Below are 23,523 nucleotides of genomic sequence, written 5' to 3'. Positions count from 1 at the left end.
GTATGTTGATTGCCTGTGTGAAGAGAAGGTAATGCTCTATAAATTCGACTACTGTAATTTCAATCTTAATTCACTTAAACACTTCGTGCATCGATTCCAACTACATGAACTGAAATTCCTTAGGGGATGCTCAGAATTCCCAGCTGGTTTATTTATTTGATGTTATTTAATCACAGGCTAAAGAAATGGCTCATTAATTACTGCCTTCACTTTTTTTCCCCTTCAACAACTCTCATTAACTCTTTATCCACTGGGACCTAATTTAACTTGTTTAAGGATGACACATGAGGTCTTTATTGATAAAGGGGTCCTGGTTGACAACAAGGGCTCCGAGGTGCTAAGGTAATAAAAATATATAATAATGTATTCATGTTGGCAGACACTGCATACATTCTAATACAGTATTTGGTTTTAATGAGCTTTTTTCCCCAATGTCTGACTGCATGGTATTGATGTTTAAGTGGTTGCCTAAATCACAAGTATTTGTTTCTTCAAGGCAGACAACGTGTTAGCTTACATGAGAATCTAGTTCAAGGCTTCCCCAGCAAGCATTTACACAATTTAAGGATAAATTGATTTCATCTGAGAAATGAAATCTCAGACAAACCATCAGAGAGAACAGAGTCTACCGAGAGTTTACTTCTTGGAAAGTTTGTAGTCTTAGCAATAACTATAAGGAAAAAGATCAATAAGAATTTGGTACTGGAGAAATGAGAGACTTCAAAAGCCTGCGACCTGCAAGTACTAAAGCAAATATATAACAAAGCAGCAGCTGTTAGATTAAGATTTTTCTTGGTGGTGGTTTTGGGGGAAGGGGAAAGTGGGAGTAACCAAAGATGGGAAAAATTATACAATCCATGGCCAGATTGTCCCTGGCATTTGTGTAGGTGCATAGTGGGGAGCCTTCTGTTCCCCTTCTCTCCCACACTCCCTGGTTAAGAGCTAGGGATTATGACAGCCTCTGGATTTAGGGGAATGAATGGAAGCGTATGGCTCCCTCTGTAAAGCCTAGGCATGATTCCTCCCTGTGGGGGAGGAAGCCGGAGGATACAGGGCTATTTCCTTCCAAACATAAAGGAGAGAGCAGCCTGCATACGTCCCCTGCATGCCGAGTAGTCAGGGAAATGAGCCTCCCAGAGCTTTCTCTGGGGCAGAACATTGTTAGCATGTGTTGAAGCCATGCTGGGTAATGCTGGCTGTTTCTTGCTGATTCTTTATGGCAGGGTCACCTTTTTAACTCCATCCTGGATATGAGGGAAGTAGAAGTGACTCTTTAGGCAGAGCAAACTGGGGACTAGGACAGAAATAATTGTTCATGGGACCCCAAGATCAGACAAGATTGATGTGAAAGCTTATTTGAGTCACCAATATAGCTAAAACCCCCAGAAGTGGGTATATATTTGGACCAAATCTAGTGTGACTGTAGACACTGCTCAGAGCAGTGTGTGAACTTCATTCCCTTGCACATGCAAAATGCAGAGCAGTGGATAAAAACCTCAGTGTAGTCCCTGGATTTTTATCAGACTGTGTGTGATTGCTGATTTTTCCCTTGATGCCTCTATTCTCCTCTATCTGCCACCCCTTAAATCTCTGAAATGTGCTCTAGTGGCAGAAAACCCAGAGCAAAGATCCTTCCCATAAGCTAGCTGGCCTGCAAAGGAGAAAATAAAACCACTGACTTCTGAATTAAGGAAACCTAAATGTCAGCCATGAAAAGACACTTCCCTAATAGAACTCTGAAATGTCTGGAAGGAATGATGCATCATTAATTTTCTATTGTTCTAAAAATCCTTCTCTTTATATTAGTACCTATAACATGTACAGGGAAGTCCAGGTATCCATTGTACTTCCACTGTATTATACTGTACTTCATGCTCACTGAAGCCCAGCCAAGTGTCTGCCACAGCTGTTATGCCCCTGCAGACCTAGCATCAAAGCTTGGAGGGAGCAGGATTTCACTTACACAAACTGATTCAGACCTATACAAAATGTTGTACACCAGTACAGCTGAAGAATTGGATGGAGTTTCAGACCTGTCTGAATTTCAGTCCAACACATTCACTCACCCCTAATAAAAGGCCATTGTTAGCCCATTGGTTTTTGAATTACTGCCTTGAGCAGACAGTTGTACTTATGGCTGTTCTCTAGGACTCCCCATGCTCCTTAATTCCATGGGAATCATAACATGACAAACACTTTCTAAAACTACCACTGTACCCTTAACTTTACATATAGCGACATGTTCTATTACAAATTCAACAGGAGAGGCAAGGAGCATTAATGCCAGTTACAGCACAGTCACGAGAGCTGGTTGGGTGTTTTCTTTTGGAAATATTTTGACTGAGAATGGAGTTTCCATTAAAATCAACATTTTCCTGTAGAAAATTTCAATTTTTCTGAAGTTTTTCAATTTTCCATCAGGAACCATTAAAAAGAAAAGTATATTGTTTTGATCCAAACAGGAATATTACAGTTTGTTAAACTGACCCAGAACATTTTGTTTTGTGTCAATTCAACATTAAAACTGCATTTTCCTGTGGTGGTGCATTATGGGAGCTGTTTAATGCCTCCATTCTCTCCTATTGGCCATGATCCCTGGCCGGTCTACAACTTCCATGATGCAACACTGACCAAGCAGTGTGGTGCCTCATGGGAGTCATATGCTTATAGGTTCATTATGGGAGATATAGTCTGGCCAGGAAGCCCAGTCCATAGGGAACAATGGAGGTATCAGGCACCCAAACTACTACTCCCATTTCCAAACCAAATTTTTTTTTGAATGTTTCATCCTGTGAAAAATTTAAATATTTCACTTTTTTTGCTCCAGCGCAGAACAAAAATGAATGTTGAAATAGGATTTACCACTGGACAGAAATTCTGTTTCTCACTCAGCTCTTGTAGTTCCTGTTGCTTTCAGACAGTGTCCATTTCAATTACTACATTAAGTTACTGCGAAGGTTCAGTACAGGAGTAAAACTTGGATCCTTGTTCTGCTCGGGGAAGTCTCATCCATTATCCTAGTCATTGATTATAAAATCCTTATTACACCCATTGCTCTTTGGAAAGCATTGCCCAGGAAATCTCTGGAAAATGAGGGCAGGCAATTGACAGAATACAGGTAAAGGGGACTTCTAAAAACTCCATAAATAAGAACAATGGCGCAATGATGGGCCTGGGAATGTGTCACTGCCTGGAGAGAAGCCCTCCCGTCTGCCTCCCTTGCCAGTCAGAACCCCTCCCTGTGCCTGGGCCGGGAATGGTCACTCCAATCTGCCAGCAGCACTGGGGAATGGAGCTGAGTTGCAGGGCAGAAGGTCTCCCTGCTGAGGGCAGGTCTCTGCCTCAGTGACTGGGATCTGCTCTCTCCTGGCTCCCAGCCCGTGTGGCCCACCTCTGTGACAGGACAGATGATTTGTGCATGGGGGTTCTGTTAAAGTACTATTCCTTGCCTATGTTCCTTGGTCTCTTTCATGTAACAGCAAGCCATCCTTGCATCTGACTGCATTTCTGAACGTAACTGTTTTAAAAAGAAGTTTTATTTTTTATTTTTGTAATGGAGATGAGAAATAACAGTTTCATAAACAATAAACTCTTACTTTTCTCTATTGATTGTTTTTCTTCTGTCCTCCTGCTCCCAATAATAACCCTGCAAACTGTGAAGTTAATTTTTTCCACTGATTTTCATCCGCTCTTTAGTTTTTGAAATAAACATTGATAAAATCCTTGGAAAAAAATAAAAAATAAAAGCTGGAAATGAAGGGCCTTAACTAGGTTATAAAAATAAGTTTTTAAAAAAACCTGAGGTTCTTTTTATTCAACACCGAATAAAGACAGAGACATTATGCTTTAAAGATCCAGCTAACATGTTTTTAAACATGGCTGTCCTTGTCCACACTAAGAGAAAAATCATGTTTAACATGTTAGTTGTTTATTTATATGACTCTATAGAAGTCCAGTAATTTGAGATATCCTACCCCAAAAAAAATTTCCCCTCATTTTTAAATGTCTGAAGAAAAAAGGGAACCTTACAACGTACCTTTAACGGTCAGATTAATACACTTTTACTAATGTGATACATTTTCCCCACGTAAACATAGCCAAATCCTCCTAACAAAATGTTACTAAAAACCTAGGGAAGGCAAACATGTTAAAGAACATTTAAATGAAATATTGTTATGGTAAAACATGAACCCATTTTCCCATGCTGTGCTGCTGAGTTTTCCAGCATGTCTTCTGTATCTCAGTTGTGTAACTGATTCCCATGGGAAAAGAAACATTTTAAATACAGTATCAAAGCAAAATTCATAGCTTGGTAGCACACAACCAAAAAAATCAATCACATACGTATATTTTCAAAGATTTTTTTCTTAATAAATTATGAATAAAAATGGGGGCCTAGTCTGCAAATCCTTACTCAAGCAAGTAATGACTGCTTGTGCGAGTAAAGAATTTGGAGGATCAAAACCTAGTTTTATATATCCTTCATACAAGCAACATCACAATGTCAAACTATATGACAATAGTATTAAAAATGCAAAAAAAACATTTAAGATTTGTTTCAGTTGGAAAAGAAATTCATCTAACTTTCTCTCACCTAGGACCCAAATTGTGCTCCCACTAAAGTCACTGGCAAAACTGCCAAAGATTCCAGTAAGAGCAGGCCATTAGCATGCAACAAGGATATCTAGTTATATATAAAGGAATAATTAATGATAAAAATATGTACACAGTGTTAGTACACTGTATATATTACGCATATCTATATGCATGTGAATGGAAAAGAAAGAAAGGTCTTTGGCTACATTCCTTAAAGGACAGTGAAATGAATGAAAAAGCATTTCTAGACTATATTTAGAGGAAGACATTCTTCATACATTTGCCAAATCATTCACATAATTTTGCACAGAGTGTCTCATGCAGCTCCACTGGTCTATAAGAACTGAAAAAAAAAACCTGCATCATTTGCCTGGCATGATAGTTTGGAAATGTGGAGGGGACCCACTCTTCTATGTATGTGAATTAGAGAGAATTCTCCAGACACACAAACAATTTAAAACTTTCTACCAATATCACAGTAGGACATTGCAGTACAAGACTTGTAGGTAAAGCTTGGGATCATGACCTACTCCCTCTCGTTTCTCTTTGAATTAGGCTTATTCGGAGATTAATGGCCAAAATATTTTTAAAAATTCGAATTATAGAAGGTCAGTGAGTGAGTGATTAATGGGTCAGATCTTCAGCTAGTGTAAATTGTCATAGCTCCATTCTCTAGCTGAGGATCTGCCCCTATGGATCTATGCTGGATGATAAGATATAACTGGTACATAAACTGATTAGACGCTCCTTCTGTATCATTTGGCAAATGATCTTTCAAGATGAGTAAATGCATAACCAAAAGCTGAGCTCAAATAGCCATGACAGAGAATTTAAAATACATTTTCAAAGAAGCTTTATAAAAAAGTTAGGATTTTTCTTTAAATATTTTAGTACACGTCTTGGGATTCAGCACCTTCTTACAGCTCTGCAAGAAAAATGCAAGTTTGTGTATCCTTAGAAAAATGTTAGGTCTCAGATATTAAGTAACAGTCCTAGGAGTTAGAAGAAAACAAAAATGCTGACCTAAAAAACCCTCATGTTAGTACCATAGGAAAACAAACAAAAAACATTTAACTCATCACCAGTTAAATTTACAGATAATTATTATAAAGTGTTTTTACCTTCATTCCCTTCTCCAGGCGGCTGATAAAATGAGAGCCCCAGAGATATGATGGCTGCAATTTCCAAGATTATAAGAGTCACATCCTGTAGTGCTTCCCAAACTAGCTGTAAGAAAGTTTTTGGCTTCTTTGGAGGTATAAAGTTTTGCCCAAAAATAAGCTTTCTTTTTTCTAGATCCGCAGCAGTGCCAGGTAATCCTGTGAACAAATTAAAAACAATTGATTCAAGTACCATGAAAAGAAAAAGAAAAAAAAAAGCTCAAATACATTAGTATTCAAATAAACTGCATTTTCAAAGTAGACTTGCAAGCGTTATCACCTATGGCATATTAGACAGGATGGCAGATTTGCCACTTTTAAACTTTTTGTTTAGCAAAATAATTCTTTTGTCCCTGTATTCTGAGCAGAAGCCTAAAACATGTTTACAGAGACTTTTAAGGACACATTATTTAAATGAAACCCCTTATTGTCAGTTATTAATTATATAGTACCCCAAAGTAGTATGTTTACTTTTATGAGATCTAATATGTACAATAGTTTGCAAAGTGAACAATTTTTGAAAAGGTAGATTGTAGAGAGTGCCATCAGAATATATTGGGCAAGGCTGGGACATCTAATGGCAACTTCGGGACAGCTACCAAGAGGTACAAATCTTGGTGCTGAGCTCAGGTCCTCACTGCACAGCCCCACAGGAGAGAAGCCATATGCTAAACTTCTGGAGGAAACTTCTTGCACCATTCTCAGGAACAGTTCTGGCCATGCACTGAGCATTTGGGTGAGCTGTGTCCAGCCCTTCTTGACTGAAAGGAGAGTCACAGTGCCACTAGATGTTGTGTGTATAGGAAGTAATATTATTATCCTAGCTTTTCCCAAAAGGAAGGTTTACAAATTCCCTTCCTTATATGTGGCCTTTTACCTAGAATTTAATTATGTACCTTTTAACTTGTCATACAGGAATGTTGGACAATATGTACCAGGGACTTTCATATGCACAGTGGGAAATTTTATCGGAACTAAGTGTTGCTAGAATTTTTAATACAAAAACCATTATTTTCCCCCAAATGCTTGCAAATCTTAGAAATTAAATGCTTTCCCATAAATCCCAGATACTGCTCTCAAAAGCATGCTGCATTGTATACTCTGATGGATTTGATACAGTCTGTCAAGAAATTATATGAGATATCAATTGGATTTATCAATACGTTGGAATTTAAATTCAACTGCCACCCTTTAATGCAATCACCAAGATAAATATACGAACAACTTTATTCAGGTTTAACACTAAGCCAGGACAGTGAAGGTCTAATTAAACGGACAGAGTGGACCACAGTTAGTAATAACTAACCAACCTATAGTAGAGGCATCAGCAATACAGTGGTTCCAATCATTGCTCTTCAGCAGAACTCAGAATAGCAATGGGTAACTGCTCCTCCTCTCCAAGGCCCTTGCCCATAGGGTCCTTTATCTCTGCGTCTCTACAATATTGACATGAGACAATTGGAAGAGATAGTCAGACACCATGGACTTAGCTGCCCACAGTATGCTGATTACTCTCAACTAAATATTTCATACTCAACTGAAGCAGCCATGGCCACTACTAAAATGTCAGAATGTCTGAATTATCTCTGGGCTGAAGATAAGCTGGAACAAGCCAAACCCAAGCAAGGCCAAAGTAATGCTGGTTGGAAAGGGAAAATACTTGGAAGAGCTGGGAAAGATGTCTCCACCTTCTATCCAATGCATACAGCCTCCATTCATCAAAGTGTTGCAAAGCCCCGGGACCTGGCTGGACCTCTCAGTAAGCTCAGATGACCAGGTAACATCAGTTTTTAAAAATGTCATCTTTCACCTCAAGCTTACTAGGAAACTTTGTCCCTTCCTCCTGGATGAAAACCTGGCCCCAGTGATCCGTGCATTTGTCACTTCTATGATGGATTACTGTATAGGTTACCATTCGTCCGGATTTTCCTGGACATGTCCGGCTTTTGGGTCGTCAAATCCCCGTCCGGGGGGAAATTCCAAAAAGCCGGACATGTCCGGGAAAATAGGGAGGGGTCGTGGGGCTTGGATCCGCGCTGGGGCCAGAGCCGGAGCCGCTGGGGCCGGCGGTGCTCGGCCACCGGCCGGCGCTGCTCGGCCGGGGCCGGTGCTGGGGCCGGTGCCGGACGGGCCGGTGCCCCAAGGCCCGATCCGAGCTGGAGTTGCCAGGGCCCGATCCGAGCTGGAGTCGCCGGGGCCGGAGCCGCTCGGCTGGGGCCGGTGCCCGTGCCCCGGGGCCTGAGCCAAGCTGGAGCCGCCGGGGCCAGGGCGGGCCGGAGCCGCTCGGCCGGGGCCAACGTGCTCGGCCGGAACCAGGGCCAGAGCCGCCGGGGCCGGTGCCCGTGTCCCAGGGCCCGAGCCGAGCTGGAGCCGCCGGGGCCGGGGCGGGCCGGGCCTGGCGCGCTCCGCTGGAACCGGGGCCGGCGCCCCAGGGCCCGAGCCGGGGCGGGCCGGAGCTGCCGGGGCCGGAGCCGCTGCCCCGGGGCCCAAGCCGAGCTGGAACCGCCGGGGTGGGCCGGGGCTGGCGCGCTCGGCTGGAACTGGGGCTGGCGCCCCAGGGCCCGAGCCGCTCGGCCAGGGGGTCGGACTGGGCCACGCCTCTTCGCGCCCCCCCGCCCCAGGTTACCTGCTGCCTGCCTCCCTGTTTCAGGCTTCCCGCGAACATTTGATTCGTGGGAAGCAGGGGAGGGGGAGGAGCAGGGGGCGGGGCGCTCAGGGGAGGGGGCGGAGTTGGGGCGGGGACTTTGGGAAAGGGGCGGAGTTGGGGTGGGGCCGGGGCGGGGAAGGGGGCGAGTTGGGGCGGGGCCAGGGCCCCTTGGAGTGTCCTCTTTTTGTTATTTTAAAAAATGGTAACCCTATTACTGTAGTTTATGGTATCTGAAGCTGAATGTGAAAAAAATACACAGGCTCCAGCTGGTATAGACTGCAGCTGCCTGCCTTCTCCATGGCTCAGACCCCAGTGACCACATCACACAATGTGCAAGTCTGTCCACCAGCTCCTGGGCTGTTTCTGATGCCAGTTTAAGGCCTTGGTCTTAATTTTCAAAACAATTAATGGATCAAGCCCCTGCTACATCAAAGACCAAACATTAATCTATGAACCACCATGACAGCTATGCTCCTTTGAGACAATGCAGATCCCAAAGCCGAAGAAGCACATAAGAGCTGAGGACAAAGCATCTTCTGTCGAGGGGTCTGACTATGGAACAATCTTCCAGAGGAGATCAGGTGAATCCAAAGTTTGGCAACCTTTAGGGAATGTTTCACAACCTTCCTCTTTGAGGAAGCCCTTCCGCTATAAGTGACACAATTCAAACACCTCTTTTATTCCGAAATACTTCACACCTCCACACACTCTGCCCCCACCCCCAAAAAAAACCCTACCCAAAGCAGAATTCTAACCCTATGAAGAGAGAAGTGTCAGAGACTCAATGAAGTCCACCAGGGACCTTGCTGTTGCTACTGATTTTATATGGAGAGCTCTCAGATATTATGGTGATCGCAGTACAAAACTCTAAGACAGACAGACTTTAAAGGGATCCTCAATGAGGAACAGTCACCTTGGATTGGGAAAGGGGATGGTAGTAGTGTCTGAAAAAATAATAATTTTGTCCACAATAAGGAGTATTTACAAGCTTAACTTGGCCAGCTACAGCAGGATAGAAAAAAACTGAGTGGAGAAGGTAAACAATTATACATTCAACAGGATAAAATGAAAGTTTTAAATACTACGGAAAGTAACTACAGCTCTAGCAAATTAAGCCTTTCCATTAAAGATAGTGTCCAGTGTCAATTATATTGGCACAGAGACAGTGAAGTCATCACTTCCCAGGATAATACACTTGTGTGAACATTATTGTCAAGATTCTCATACCGAAGATACCTGCCTAGCTCATATGTTAATGAGCAGGTTGGCGCACAAACACATCATAAGTACCTGGAGTATATAAGTGAATAGCCTTCAAAGCAAAGGGGATCCAGACACTGAGACTGACTCCTGAGAGGAAAGGCAGACGTATCTCAGAGACACCAGTGGGCTGGATCTCAGACACAGCAAGGCTAAGAACCAGACCAGGGCTGACAACAGGCAGCTCTTTTTACTTCACTCAACTTAATCTTCAAATGTCAAACTTAACTGATAGCCAGCTGGAACCTAGAATTATTTTTTATTTCTTTTAAATGAATCTTGCTTTCTTAAAGATGCATGACCTTGGAGTAATTACTACACTCCGTTCTCAGAGACAAAGAAAACAAATTGCTACTATATTCAGAGAGATTTTTATGAAGAAGTATTAGAAACCCTTGGTCTAAGGCATAGGGCAATATTCCAAAGAGCTATTACTGCATCCAGGTCAGTAAGGCAAAACAAACAAGCATACTAATGAAGGAAGATAGGAAAAGGGGACTGAATGTTGTGACGGAATGCTAACTGTATTATACTCTACTGCCACTAGGTGGTATTGTGTATAACATAGAGTAGAACACCAGTCAGAAGTTAAGAACACCAGAGTTAAGAACTGACCAGTCAACCACACACCTCATTTGAAACCGGAAGTACGCAATCAGGCAGCAGCAGAGACGAAAAATAAAGCAAATACAGTACAGTACTGTTAAGCGTAAACTACTAAAATAATAAAGGGAAAGTTTAAAAAAATGATTTGACAAAGTAAGGAAACTCTCTGTGCTTGTTTCATTTAAATTAAGATGGTTAAAAGCGGCATTTTTCTTCTGCATAGTAACGTTTCAAAGCTGTATTAAGTCAATGTTCAGTTGTAAACTTTTGAAAGAACCCATAACATTTTGTTCGGAGTTATGAACATGTTAGAGGTAGGAACAACCTCCGCTCCCAAGGAGTTTGTAACTCTGAGGTTCTACTGTGCCTTATTTAAGCTAACCTCAGCCATACCTGGCAGCACATTAAAGGTTCTTACAGAAGACAGATCTCTGCTGTATCTCTTTGCCAAGGACACACTCCTCTGTCGTTTGCTTTCCTCCACCCTCACTCACTCGCTCATTTTCACCGGGCTGGGGAGAGTCCCTTTTCGACAGGATCAGAGGGGTAGCCGTGTTAGTCTGAATCTGTAAAAAGCAACAGAGGGTCCTGTGGCACCTTTAAGACTAACAGAAGTATTGGGAGCATAAGCTTTCGTGGGTAAGAACCTCACTTCTTCAGATGCAAGTAATGGAAATCTCCAGAGGCAGGTATAAATCAGTATGGAGATAACGAGGTTAGTTCAATCAGGGAGGGTGAGGTGCTCTGCTAGCAGTTGAGGTGTGAACACCAAGGGAGGAGAAACTGCTTCTGTAGTTGGATAGCCATTCACAGTCTTTATTTAATCCTGATCTGACGGTGTCAAATTTGCAAATGAACTGGAGCTCAGCAGTTTCTCTTTGGAGTCTGGTCCTGAAGTTTTTTTGCTGTAAGATGGCTACCTTTACATCTGCTAGTGTGTGGCCAGGGAGGTTGAAGTGTTCTCCTACAGGTTTTTGTATATTGCCATTCCTGATATCTGACTTGTGTCCATTTATCCTCTTGCGTAGTGACTGTCCAGTTTGGCCAATGTACATAGCAGAGGGGCATTGCTGGCATATGATGGCATATATAACATTGGTGGACGTGCAGGTGAATGAGCTGGTGATGTTGTAGCTGATCTGGTTAGGTCTTCAGGTCCTAACCAGCAGATGTAAAGGTAGCCATCTTACAGCAAAAAAACTTCAGGACCAGACTCCAAAGAGAAACTGCTGAGCTCCAGTTCATTTGCAAATTTGACACCATCAGATCAGGATTAAACAAAGACTGTGAATGGCTATCCAACTACAGAAGCAGTTTCTCCTCCCTTGGTGTTCACACCTCAACTGCTAGCAGAGCACCTCACCCTCCCTGATTGAACTAACCTCGTTATCTCCATACTGATTTATACCTGCCTCTGGAGATTTCCATTACTTGCATCTGAAGAAGTGAGGTTCTTACCCACGAAAGCTTATGCTCCCAATACTTCTGTTAGTCTTAAAGGTGCCACAGGACCCTCTGTTGCTTTTTTCGACAGGATGTTCGTTTGAAAAGTGGACACCTGGCAACCCTTGGTACAGGAGTCTGACCTGCTGTTAGCAGCCCTACAACCTACTGTGTACAACGGGGTGGGCAAACTACTGCCTGCAGACTGGATCTGGCCCTCGAGCTCCCGCTGGGGACCGGGGTCTGGGGCTTATCTCGCTCCGGCGCTCCAGCAGGGTCGGGGGCTGCTCCACGCGGCTCCCGCAAGTAGTGGCATGCCCATCCCCAGCTCCTACGCGGAGGTGCAGCCAGGGGCTCCACACTGCACACTGCCCCCGCCCCAAGCGCCGCCCCCGGAGCTCCCATTGGCTGGGACCTGCGGACGGGGCAGCATGCAGAGCTGCCTGGCTGCGCCTCCGCATAGAGCCGGAAGACAGACATGCCACTGTTTCCAGGAGCACTTGAGCTAAGCGCCGTCCAGAGCCTGCACCCCTGAGCCACCCTCCTGCACCCCAAAACTCTGCCCCAGCCCTGACCCCCCTCCTGCTCTCCAAACCCCTCAATCCCAGCCCAGAGCAATTTCTATTCCCAGATGTGGCCCTTCGGGCCAAAAAGATTGCCCACCCCTTGTGTAGAAGGTGTATACGACAAAGGATTCTGCAAAAGAAATCAATTAAATGAGATGTCATTTTTAATAAACCTCATATCTATATGTTATTGGCATAAGAGGAGGGCATTTAATATTATATTCTGTACTGTGATTTTTTTTTTTTTACACATATTATGTTGACTTGCTTTTATAAAGCATAAAATATGCAGGATAATTTTTGCATTAAACCATTTTTTAAAAAATAAAACTTTTTCATCAATAAGTTATTCAACTTTTTTATCAATAAGTTATTTTTCTTGATCAAAGTGTTTCAGAAAGGACATTCTTTGGACACATTTACAAACCGCACAGTTATGGTTAGGAAATGTTGTGACAAATTATCACAGTATGATTCTCTGGCATGACAATATTTTCAAAAGCTTTCAGTCTCTACAAAGTTGTTTTCAATTGATTTGAAATAGTGAGGGGGAAAGGAAATTAAGTGATTGCCTGGAAAACATTAAATTGTTGACTATACTTTTGTGCAGTATATTAATGCATTTTTGCCTTCTGCATGCAAACCAGGTGATTCAATAAAGTAATACATTTCTACATATATATTGCTTTTTGGGTGGTGGGAGGGGGAGGAAAAGAACCAGAAGACCTAATAATTAATCATTTTGCCTGTTCCTTAAGCATATGGCACAATTACCGCATACTGGAGGGAAAAAATCCATCAGTTAAATAGCCATGAATGTCTCATGGAACAATTTGTTTGTGATAACATCATCTCCACAGCAACCAGTTGAAGCATCACAAACAGAGGATGATTTCTACTTTGGTATAAGTAAGAAACCAGATCATTGCTAATAATAAAAAGCCAGTAAGAGTAAAAAACAAAATAGCTTATCAGATCAGCTATCAGTAAACATAGCATGTTTCACAGCTGTTTACGATGAAGGATATAGAATAATACAGAATCCTCAATGAGCTACGGTTGATATTTTTAATTAAGGGCCATTGCTATTTTCGACTTTACTCCTAATTGCATTAGCTCATGAAATTTCCGTTAAAACGGAATGAAGACAGAAAAATTGTGAGAATTGCACGTTTTTTACAGTATCATCTTAGGAATTGTTTTAAATGGAAGGCAAAGTCCAGGAAAGACTTTAAAAGCTCAACGATACTGGTGACTGCCTACTATGGTGATGGGTGTGTTATAAATGTATAGACAGATCAAAAGAAAAACATACAATTGTAGGACTGGAAGGGACCTCAAGAGGTCTTCTAGTCTAGTCCCCTGCACTCAAGGCAGGACTAAGTATTATCTAGACTAGGGGTTCTCAAACTTTTTTCTTTCTGAGCCCCCCCCCCCCCCCCAACATGCTATAAAAATTAAACAGCCCACATGTGCCACGACAACTGTTTTTCTGCATATCCAGTAGATTAAAAGCCAGGGCCAGTGTTAGGGGGTAGCAAGCAGGGCAATTGCCCGGGCTCCACAAAATTAAGTTGCTGGGCTTTGGCTTCAGCTCTGGGTGGCAGGGATCGGGCTTCGGCTTTCTGTCCTGGATCTGGTGAGTCTAATGCCAGCCCTGATCTCTCATTTATTTTGGCAGACCCTCTGGAACCTGCTCGTGGGCCCCCTGGGGACTCTGACGCTTGGTTGAGAACCGCTGATCTAGACCATCCCTGACAGGTATTTGTCTAACCTGCTCTTAAAAATCTCCAGTGATGCAGATTCCACAAGCTCCCTGAGCAATTTATTCCAGTGCTTAGTCACCTTGACAGTTAGGAAGTTTTTCCTAAGGTCCAACCTAAATGGCCCTAGCTGCAGTTTAAGCCCATTGCTTCTTGTCCTATCCTCAGAGGTTAAAGAGAACAATTTTTTCCCCTCCTCTTTGTAACAACCTTTTACATACTAGAAAACTGCTCTGTCCTCCCTCAGTCTTCTCTTCTCTGGACTAAACAAACCCAATTTTTTCAATCTTCTCTCATGGATCATATTTTCTAGACCTTTAATCATTTTTGTTGCTCTTCTTTGGACTTTCTTCAATTTGGCCAAATCTTTCCTGAAATGTGGCACCCAGAACTGAACACAATACTCCAGCTGAGGCCTAATCAGCACGAAGTAGAGAGGAAGAATTACTTCTCGTGTCTTGCTTACAACACTCCTGCTAATACATCACAGAATAACAACTTTTTTTTTTTTGCAGCAATGTTACACTGTTGACTCATATTTTGCTTGCTATCTCTATGACCCCTAGATCCTTTTCCACAGTACTCCTTCCTAGGCAGTCATTTCCCATTTTGTATGTGTGCAACTGATTGTTCCTTCCTAAGTGGAGTACTTCGCATTCGTCCTTATTGAATTTCATCCTATTTACTTCAGACCATTTCTCCAGTTTGTCCAGATCATTTTGCATTTTAATCCTATCCTCCAAAGCACTTGCAACCCCTCCCAGCTTGATAACATCTAGAAACTCTATGCCATTATCTAAATCATTGATGAAGATATTGAACTGAACTGGACCCAGAACTGATGCCTGCAGGACCCCACTCGATATGCCCTTCCAGCTTGACTGTGAACCACTGATAACTACACTCTGGGAATGGTTTTCCAACCCGTTATGCACACCTTATAGTAGCTCCATGTAGACTGTATTTCCCTAGTTTGTTTATGAGAAGGTCATGTGAGACAATATCAAAAGCCATACTAAAGTAAAGATATACCACATCTACTGCTTTCCCTTGTCAACAAGGCTTGTTACCATGTCAAAGAAAAATATTAGGTTGGTTTGACATGGTTTGTTCTTGACAAACCTATACTGACTGTTACTTATGACCTTAAGTGTCTGCAAATTGATTGCGTAATTGATTTGCGTAATTATCTTTCCAGGTACTGAATATAAACTGACTGGTCTGTAATTCCCTGGATTGTTCCTATTCCCCTTTTTATAGATTGGCATTATATTTGCCCTTTTCCAGTCCTCTGGAATCTCTCCCGTCTTCTATGAACTTTCAAAGATAATTGCTAATGGCTCAGATATCTCCTTGAGTATTCTAGGATCTATTTCATCAGGCCTTGGTGCCTTGAAGACATCTAACTTGTCTAAGTAATTTTTAACTTCTTTTCCTATTTTAGCCTCTGATCCTATCTCATTTTCAAAGGCATTCATGAAGTTAGAGGTCCAGTCATTACAAAACTTTTTGGTGAAAATTGAAACAAAAAAGTCATTTAGCACCACTACCATTTCCAAATTTTGTTATTGTTCTCCCTTTGCCCCCCCCCCCCCCAATGAGTAATTGGCCTATCTTGCCCTTGATCTTCCTCTTGCTTTTAATGTATTTGTAGAATGTTTTCTTGTTACCCTTTATGTCTCTAGCTAGTTTGATCTTGTTTTGTCCCTACAGACCTATGTTATTTGTTTATATTCATCCTTCGTACTTTGACCTAGTTTCCACTTTTTGTAGGACTCTTTTTTGAGTTTCAGATCATTGAAGATCTCCTGGTTAAGCCAGGTGGTGTCTTGCGATACTTTCTATCTTTTCCTACACAGTGGGATAGTTTGCTTTTCTTCCCTTAATAATGTCTCTGAAAAACTGCCAATTCTCTTGAACTTTTTTCCCCTTACACTTGCTTCCCATGGGATTTTACCTGCCAACTCCCTGAGTTTGCTAAAGTCTGCCTTCTTGAAATCCATTATCTTTATTCTGCTGTTTTCCCTCCTACGATTCCTTAGAAGCATGAACTCTATCATTTCATGATCACTTTCACATAAGCTGCTTTCCACTTTCAAATTTTCAACCAGTTCCTCCCTATTTGTCAAAATCAAATCTAGAACAGCCTCTCCCCTAGTGGCTTTCTCCACCTTCTGAAATAAAAAAGTTGTCTCCAATACATTTCAAGAACTTGTTGGATAATCTATGCCCTGCTGTGATATTTTCCCAACAGATGTCTGGGTAGTTTAAGTCCCCCATCACCACCAAGTCCTGTGTGTTAGATTGTTTTGTTAGTTGTTTATAAAAAAGCCTTTATAAAACCATGTTATTAAATAGAAATCTGCAGCTGCTCAGCTGATACAAATTGTCATGACTCATAACAATTTATACCAGGTGAGGATCTGCTCCCAATAGGGAACTTTAAAAGGAGGAATTTTAGGATAAAAGAAGAAGATTCTTCTGAGAGGTACACCTGCATTTTATCCTTCCTATTTCATCCTTAAATAACTCTCATTTGAGCCTTAAAATCACCAACAGCACAAGCTTCTAAAAATGTCCTTAGGTAGAAAATTCACAAACTAAAAACAAAATTCCTATAATAATTTCATCTTCTTTGGCCTTTATTTCACCAGGCCTCCATTAGTTTCATATTCAATAGGAGTTATTTTTCTCCTCTACTGCCACAAGCCATAAACCTGTGGTATAATTTGCACAGGTTTATAGAATTCCACAGATCTTGCATGATTTCGCAGCAGTCTAAAGAGTTACATAGTGCCCTTGCTTTAGAAATACTAATCTGCTTGATTTAATTCTAACTCAGGAATAGGGTGACCAGATGTCCCGATTTTATAGGGACAGTTCCGATTTTGGGGGCTTTTTCATATATAGGTACCTATTACTGCCCACCCCATCCCGATTTTTTACACTTGCTATCTGGTCACCCTACTCAGGAAACAAAGTAACTCACCTTCCCAGGAAATAGGTGAGGTTTTGGCTCTAGTGATGTTACATCAGTGTACCATATTACAAAAGGTCAAAGGCTTAAGAATTGTTTCCAACTGACGCTTCAAAATCTAAGTACCAATATTTCAAGAACATAATGCATCTTCTGTTGTAGTGTCCTTCCAGCTATGGGTGTCCCGGAGATAGTACTGTAATCTGCTGAAAAGTATCTATTAGATGGCAACATTGCATTGTCAATTTTTTTTAACCAAGCATTAAATTTACATATAAACTCCCTTACTAACAAAAAAGTTCTTTAAAAGTATTGTCTTTGGGCCTAGACCTACCAGACGTACAAATTCTGTTAAATATTTGTTTACAGTAGGGATCCTAAATCTATCTTTTGTGAAACACATCTCGCTCAGCATGCATCTCTTGTGGAACCATAGTATACTACTAGCTCTACCTAATCTCAAACAGGACGACATACATCTGATCACAAAAGCACACGATCTTGCCTGATATACATATCATACAGGAGAGAGAGCAGAACTATTTAAAGTGAAGAGGTAAGAGGTAGGGGCTATGAGCTTGAGTTTCTCAAACCTACACTGCGTGTAAGTGTTAAATCCACAGCCAAGAGTAGAAATGAGCAGACGCGAAGTTGTTACACCACGATATGATGAGATCCTTGGTCGGATGGAACCACGAAAGCAGATGGTACATGATGACACTTATCCACAGTGCTATAATGTAGTCAGGCACATACCAATAGAAAAATGCAATGAAATATGAGACTGTTGGGATACTATGGCTTTTGAGTAATAAAGCTTGAATACCTTTAAGGTCACTTACACTTCTAATCTGATAGGTCAAATCATGATGTGGGAAGACAGAGAGCTTAGTAAGCACATGCTTTAATAGCACGTATGCTAACTAAATATGTGCTGCACTGGATTGTTTTACTCTTGCAGGATGAAATATTGGGTAGAATACAGAAGATATGTGCCTAGACACTGAAGGCCTGACAGACAATGCGACTGCATCTCCCATTGCTAGCTAAACAAGGATCATATGATCCTTCAGTTCTCACTTGGACAATTCCACCTACAAGCCAAGTACTTTCACAAGCGAAGCATTAGTGACTCAAGCAAAACTACTGAATATTAGAATTCATCTATCTATATTTTCTATCAGTGTTAGAAGCAAAGGATAGTTATTTTGATTTCAGAGTTGCAAAATCAATATGAGTTTTATTACAAAAGAGATTGCCTGGGAGACTGCACAACAAGAAAGCTTTCAGTAATGTAGAGGAAATTTAAAAATGGCTTCTCACTCTTACCCAATTTGTTGTTTTAAGTTTTGTTCTTGGAGACATTAGCAAGCGTTTATCTAGGCCATATAAAAATAGATTGACTTCTATTAACTCTTATCAGTTTGAAAATCTTTGAAAATAGAGTTTGTTGGTTTCAGCAGGCTAGACTATAACTACAGTATTGAATAATCATTTCCTTTTAATACATGTCCAATCAAATTATATAGCTCAGTAAGATTCATTACCAGTTTTCATTACTCTAGTTTATTTATATTTTTTCTATAAACTCTTGTAAAAAGCCACTACAGCCTATAAATCTGTTGCAAGGAACTCATTAGTGCATTCTTATAGTCTTTACACTGCTGATGCCTCCCTACTGGGTCAGAGCCCCATTGTGCTAGGCACTGTACAGATGCATAAGAGATGGTTTCAGCCCCAAAGGCCTACAATCTATATAATCAAAACAAGTGGCACAGCAAAGTGAATTGCACAATGTGTCACAGCAGACTACTGGGAGAAGCAGGAATAGAACTCAGCTCTCCTGACTCCCAGTCCAGTGCCCTTCTATCCACTAGACCATGCTGCCTCTTCACAACTAGTGGTAGGGGCTTAGGCTATTGTTCTATAACAGCTTCATCTGTGAAGTTTTGCAACTGTGTGCAGCACAATGACAACTATCACATCATAGGAGGCCACAAAATTGCAAGAGTATCAGTAATAACAACCCTATCTATCTTTGCATAAATGGTTTCCACTGATACATTACAACTGGAGCTCTAACTCTGTCAGCACTGATTTTTTTAATCTCTCCCAAAGACTTCACTTTAAAGTATATCTAAATCCACCACTTTTTTAAAAAACTGAAATTACTAAATTGCTTAAAATTATTTCTGTTCTTCTGTTCTATCCTCTTTCCTTCACCAGCATAACTAGTCAAACAGAAAAGGAAAAAAGGAAACACATGAATGACCAAATCCTCCTCTCCTTACTCACATTAGAGTCACTGATTTCAAAAGGACTACTTGTGTGTAAGGGAAGGAGGATTCAGCCCCAACTCTGTGCTTTCAAACAAAATGAAAACCTAGAAATATTGTAGGATTTAAGCTATTCTTGCTCCTCATCTTTTGTCTAAATGTTAAACTATATCTTAGAACAATCAATCTCTCGGTACTGTCTGACAGGGAGCTTCAGTTAACTTACAGATGTTCGTTTTCTCTTATGCTTGCTGCAAAAAGTATTTTAGAAAATAAGGGTTCTGGGATATTATGAAATGACAGCTTCATTTTAATCCTGGTGAGATACGTGTGGGGTCCCATGCGGAGCGGATAAAGCACACGACCAATGTGGTTGCAAGCTGAACTCTGAATCTGTTTATTACAAGCTTTCTTTTATAGTCTTTCTAAACATTACACAACACAATTAGGCTACAATCACCCATCCACTGATTGGACAAGAAGGAGAATCATGTGCTCACCACATGTATAGCCCCACACCGATTGGTTCAATTGTTCCTTACATAAGGCCTCATCTTATATAACCACCAGGGGGCCTTACATAAGGCCTCATCTTATATAACCACCAGGGGGCCTTACATAAGGCCATGATTTATTGCCAGGCAAGTGTCCCATCGTGACCCTTACCCTCTCATGGAACTTTACATCCCCACAGATACGTAAAATTTTCATAGTCATTATTCAATCAGCCTCCACAAAGGAATATTTTAAAGCATATTTTGTTAACAATTAAGCATTGTGTTTCCACGATAATTAAGCATATTATTAAAAAATGGAAATTGGAAAAAGGACTAAATATAGTAAAGTGGCTCAGCATGTAAGGATAGGGGCAGCAGCAAATAAAAAAAAGATTTTTCATATCTTAAAAAGAGCAAAGATTATGTAATTTGGGGTTTGTTTTTCTAGACTATGAATATAGCTAATGTAAATGTTAGAAATACAGATATGTAATAATAATGTGCATATTTACAGTGATTTTCCATCAGGAGCTCCCAGTACCCTTTCAAAACTACACAAGCATTATTATTCACATTATTAGCCCCATTTTACAAAACAGAGAGAGGTTAAATGCCTTGCCCAAGATAAGTGGCAGAATTAGGAATCAGTGGCATACCGTGACATTTTTAGTAAGGCTGCAATGATTCAATTCTAAACTTGAATACCTTAAGAGGTCCAGCCATTTTAGTGACATTCCACCAAATGACATCCTAAATGCAGTGTGACCTTGTACATACATTTTACAAAATGGCATCCTCCACGCACATTTGGGGGCCAAAAAAAATCTTACCATGGGGTAGATCCAGTCCACAGGCCACCAGTTGGAATTCCAGGGCATGCAATGCATGCTTTGCATACATAGACAGCATGCACTGTTAGAATCTCCTGAGATTCTAGCCCATATTCAACCAGCTAGACCACAATTGCCCTTCAAGATACCACGTCGTAGTTCTATTAGTGCCAGGAAGAACTGTTACTCCAATACAGTTGTTTCTTATGTTTCTCCTTGTGACTCTAGGCACCCCTGTATTCACACTCCACTCATTACTGCAACAATTTTTGTACAAAATATGCAAAATAATATCACTGTAAAATATACATGACAATGCTGTATGTAGAATTACAGATACTCACTAATATTATGCTTTCAAGTCTGTGACTAGGAGCTGTTTAATCCAGGCATGTCAGGGAGAGTTGATCAACAGGTTTTCTCCAGACAAAGGAAGGAGGCCAACACCTCAAACCAGATCTGGCCCAAATTCAATGGGCTATTTATTTGTATCGGAGGTTGCAGCAACAAGAAATAATTTGCATAGTAGCAACCACCAACGGGGAGGGGGGTGGAACCAGCATGGAGCTTTATCTTCCAGACCTCATGGTGCTTTTACTCAGCATGAACTAATGAACTGCTGGCAAGCTGTTGGGGTCAGAACAAAACTGACACCCAGGGTTACAAGGCAGATGTTGACTGAACCCCTTATTGGCATGGCTGAACCCCAAAACATTACATTCCCACATCTAGTCGCCCTATTTGTTTTGTTTTTTTTAAATAAAGTAAAAATGTACTGAGCAGATACAATCAGCCATCTTAGGTAAATCATTGCTATTAGTTAGTACAACAGGACCAAAAATGGGATACTAGTACTATACTTTTGCTATACATCACTTGATTCTGAGAGCAGGACTTCTCTACAAATGTGAATTTCATTTAACAAAACGGGAGAAAACCTTTGCCCCAATTTCAGAGCGGTACTAAGTGTGCATGTATTGCAGTGATCCAATCTGAAAGCAACAAAGGCATGGGAGATTATAGTGACATCTACATCCAAAAGGCACAACCTTCTTACCAAGCAAAGATGGTGAAAAGCACTCAGACAATTGCTGCTACCTAAACATCCAGAAACAGTTGAGAGTCCAACATGACAATAGGCAGCAAGTCTACATAATAGCAGACATATTCCCATGAAAAGGAATACAGTACTGATATCTCAGCCATTTCCCCAGATCCTTCCCACATACTCTTTCAGCTTAGATTGTAAGCTTTTTGGGGGAAGGGATGGTCTTTTTGTCTGTGTTTGTGCAGCACCTAGCAGAACGGGGTCCTGGCCCACTATCAGCAATACAAATTAACAACAATCTGGATTGAGCCACTAGCAGCTAACCCCCACCCATAACCCACCTGTGACATAGGAAAATCACTCAACCATGCTGATTGTATCAGACAGTATCCAAAGCAACAGATTTAAAAGAATCAGTGTGGGTCTTTGTCTATCATCAGGAGATGATGAACCAACAAAACTAGTGAAATTTCCATACAGCACCTAGGCCTAAAACCAGACCAACAGCACATGAGTATTCCTGGTGCTGCAGGAGCAGTTGCACACATGTTCTCAAATCCTTTTCAAAAAAGGGACAGGCAGATAACTAGAGGTATCATCAATGCCTAGAGATGGTTTCTTAGAGTGCCTTAATTGCTAATAAATAGCAAATTGCCATTGGCTTCTTCCCTCCCTCCCCCCAGATGAAAGCATTATGATGTAATGTATTTTGGCAGGTACCGTGCAAAATCTACAATCAGGACTGAGCCCCCATTGTACTAGGTGCTGTGTACACACACACACACACACAGGAAGACAGGTGCCCTGCCCCAAAGAGCTTACTTCTAATTCAAAACGAAATTTAAGAAGTGTGACCATATGAACAAAGTGGACGGGGAAGATGAGAGAACACACTGGTACAATGGTTAGTTATAACTTGATGGATCCAAACCATTTGACAGTGTTTTTCTTGCCCTTTATAAATAAATCAAATCAGCTATCCCTGACTGCAGCTCGAGATAGCCATCTCTGGCTATTCTGTAGGATCATGCTGTAAAAGCAGCTAACATCTGAGCAGTGTAATAGCAGAGAATGACAATCATGCAAGATTAACAAATAGAATCCAAGGTATCATTTTCTTAACCATTACTGGAAATGGCTGGGAATAAACAGCCATAAATAGAACTAGAAATGTAGGGTAATATATACACCCTGCTATAACTGCTATTCTTTCAGAATCCTATAAAGAAATTTCCCATGTCAAGGGTAGATTTTAATGAAACTGCTGGCAAACTCCATGCCCTCTCCCCCCGAAACACATTTACACACTGCCACAATAAACATTTAACAATTATCCCCATCTTCTGTCTCCTGACAGACTGTCTTCAGGTTCTTAATCAAAAAAGATAAATAAAGTAAGATACAGGGCTGTTAGTCCAGAATTAATCCACTCCCCTGAACCATAACCAGACAGGCAATAAACTGAAAGAAGGTATAAAATCTCAGTAGCAATTCCTTGCACAGTCAGCCTCAACAATGAGCCTATCATCTCATCACTAGTATCATATAGCCAAAAGCAATGTGTATCTACCTTGCAGATTGCTGCCTAGGGACACCTAAGTAACTCCAGCACTTCTGCATCTGACAGGCTGAAAATCAAGCAGAGTTAAGAATGCTAGCAGAACTGATAAGAAAAGGTGTACGGAAAGAATCCATTGCTCTCAGTAGCTTGCCTGCTGACTGTGGTAAGATTTACCTAGAGAGGAAGACAATTGCCAGAGGCTGCCACATTTAGGAAGGAAACATAGTAGGGTGGTTTGGTTTGTGCATTTCAGGTATATTTTATTGATAGCCTTAAGATTTGAGGTCTTCCTT

General features: G+C 41.2%; 1 protein-coding gene across 7 annotated transcripts in view; it reads right to left on the bottom strand.

Annotated features, from left to right (window-relative positions):
- ATP2B2 (ATPase plasma membrane Ca2+ transporting 2) overlaps nucleotides 1–23,523 on the bottom strand; it is a 327,087-nt gene that overhangs the window by 216,784 nt on the left and 86,780 nt on the right. For all 7 annotated transcript variants that reach the window (XM_065408374.1, XM_065408373.1, XM_065408376.1 and 4 more), the window contains exon 2: nucleotides 5,718–5,915. In XM_065408374.1, coding sequence (XP_065264446.1) covers nucleotides 5,718–5,915 — 198 coding nt within the window. The remainder of the gene's footprint in view (nucleotides 1–5,717; nucleotides 5,916–23,523) is intronic.

The sequence above is a fragment of the Emys orbicularis genome, chromosome 7, assembly GCF_028017835.1.
Source record: "Emys orbicularis isolate rEmyOrb1 chromosome 7, rEmyOrb1.hap1, whole genome shotgun sequence".
Lineage (NCBI taxonomy): Eukaryota > Metazoa > Chordata > Testudines > Emydidae > Emys > Emys orbicularis.
This window is presented reverse-complemented; position numbering and strand designations above follow the sequence as displayed.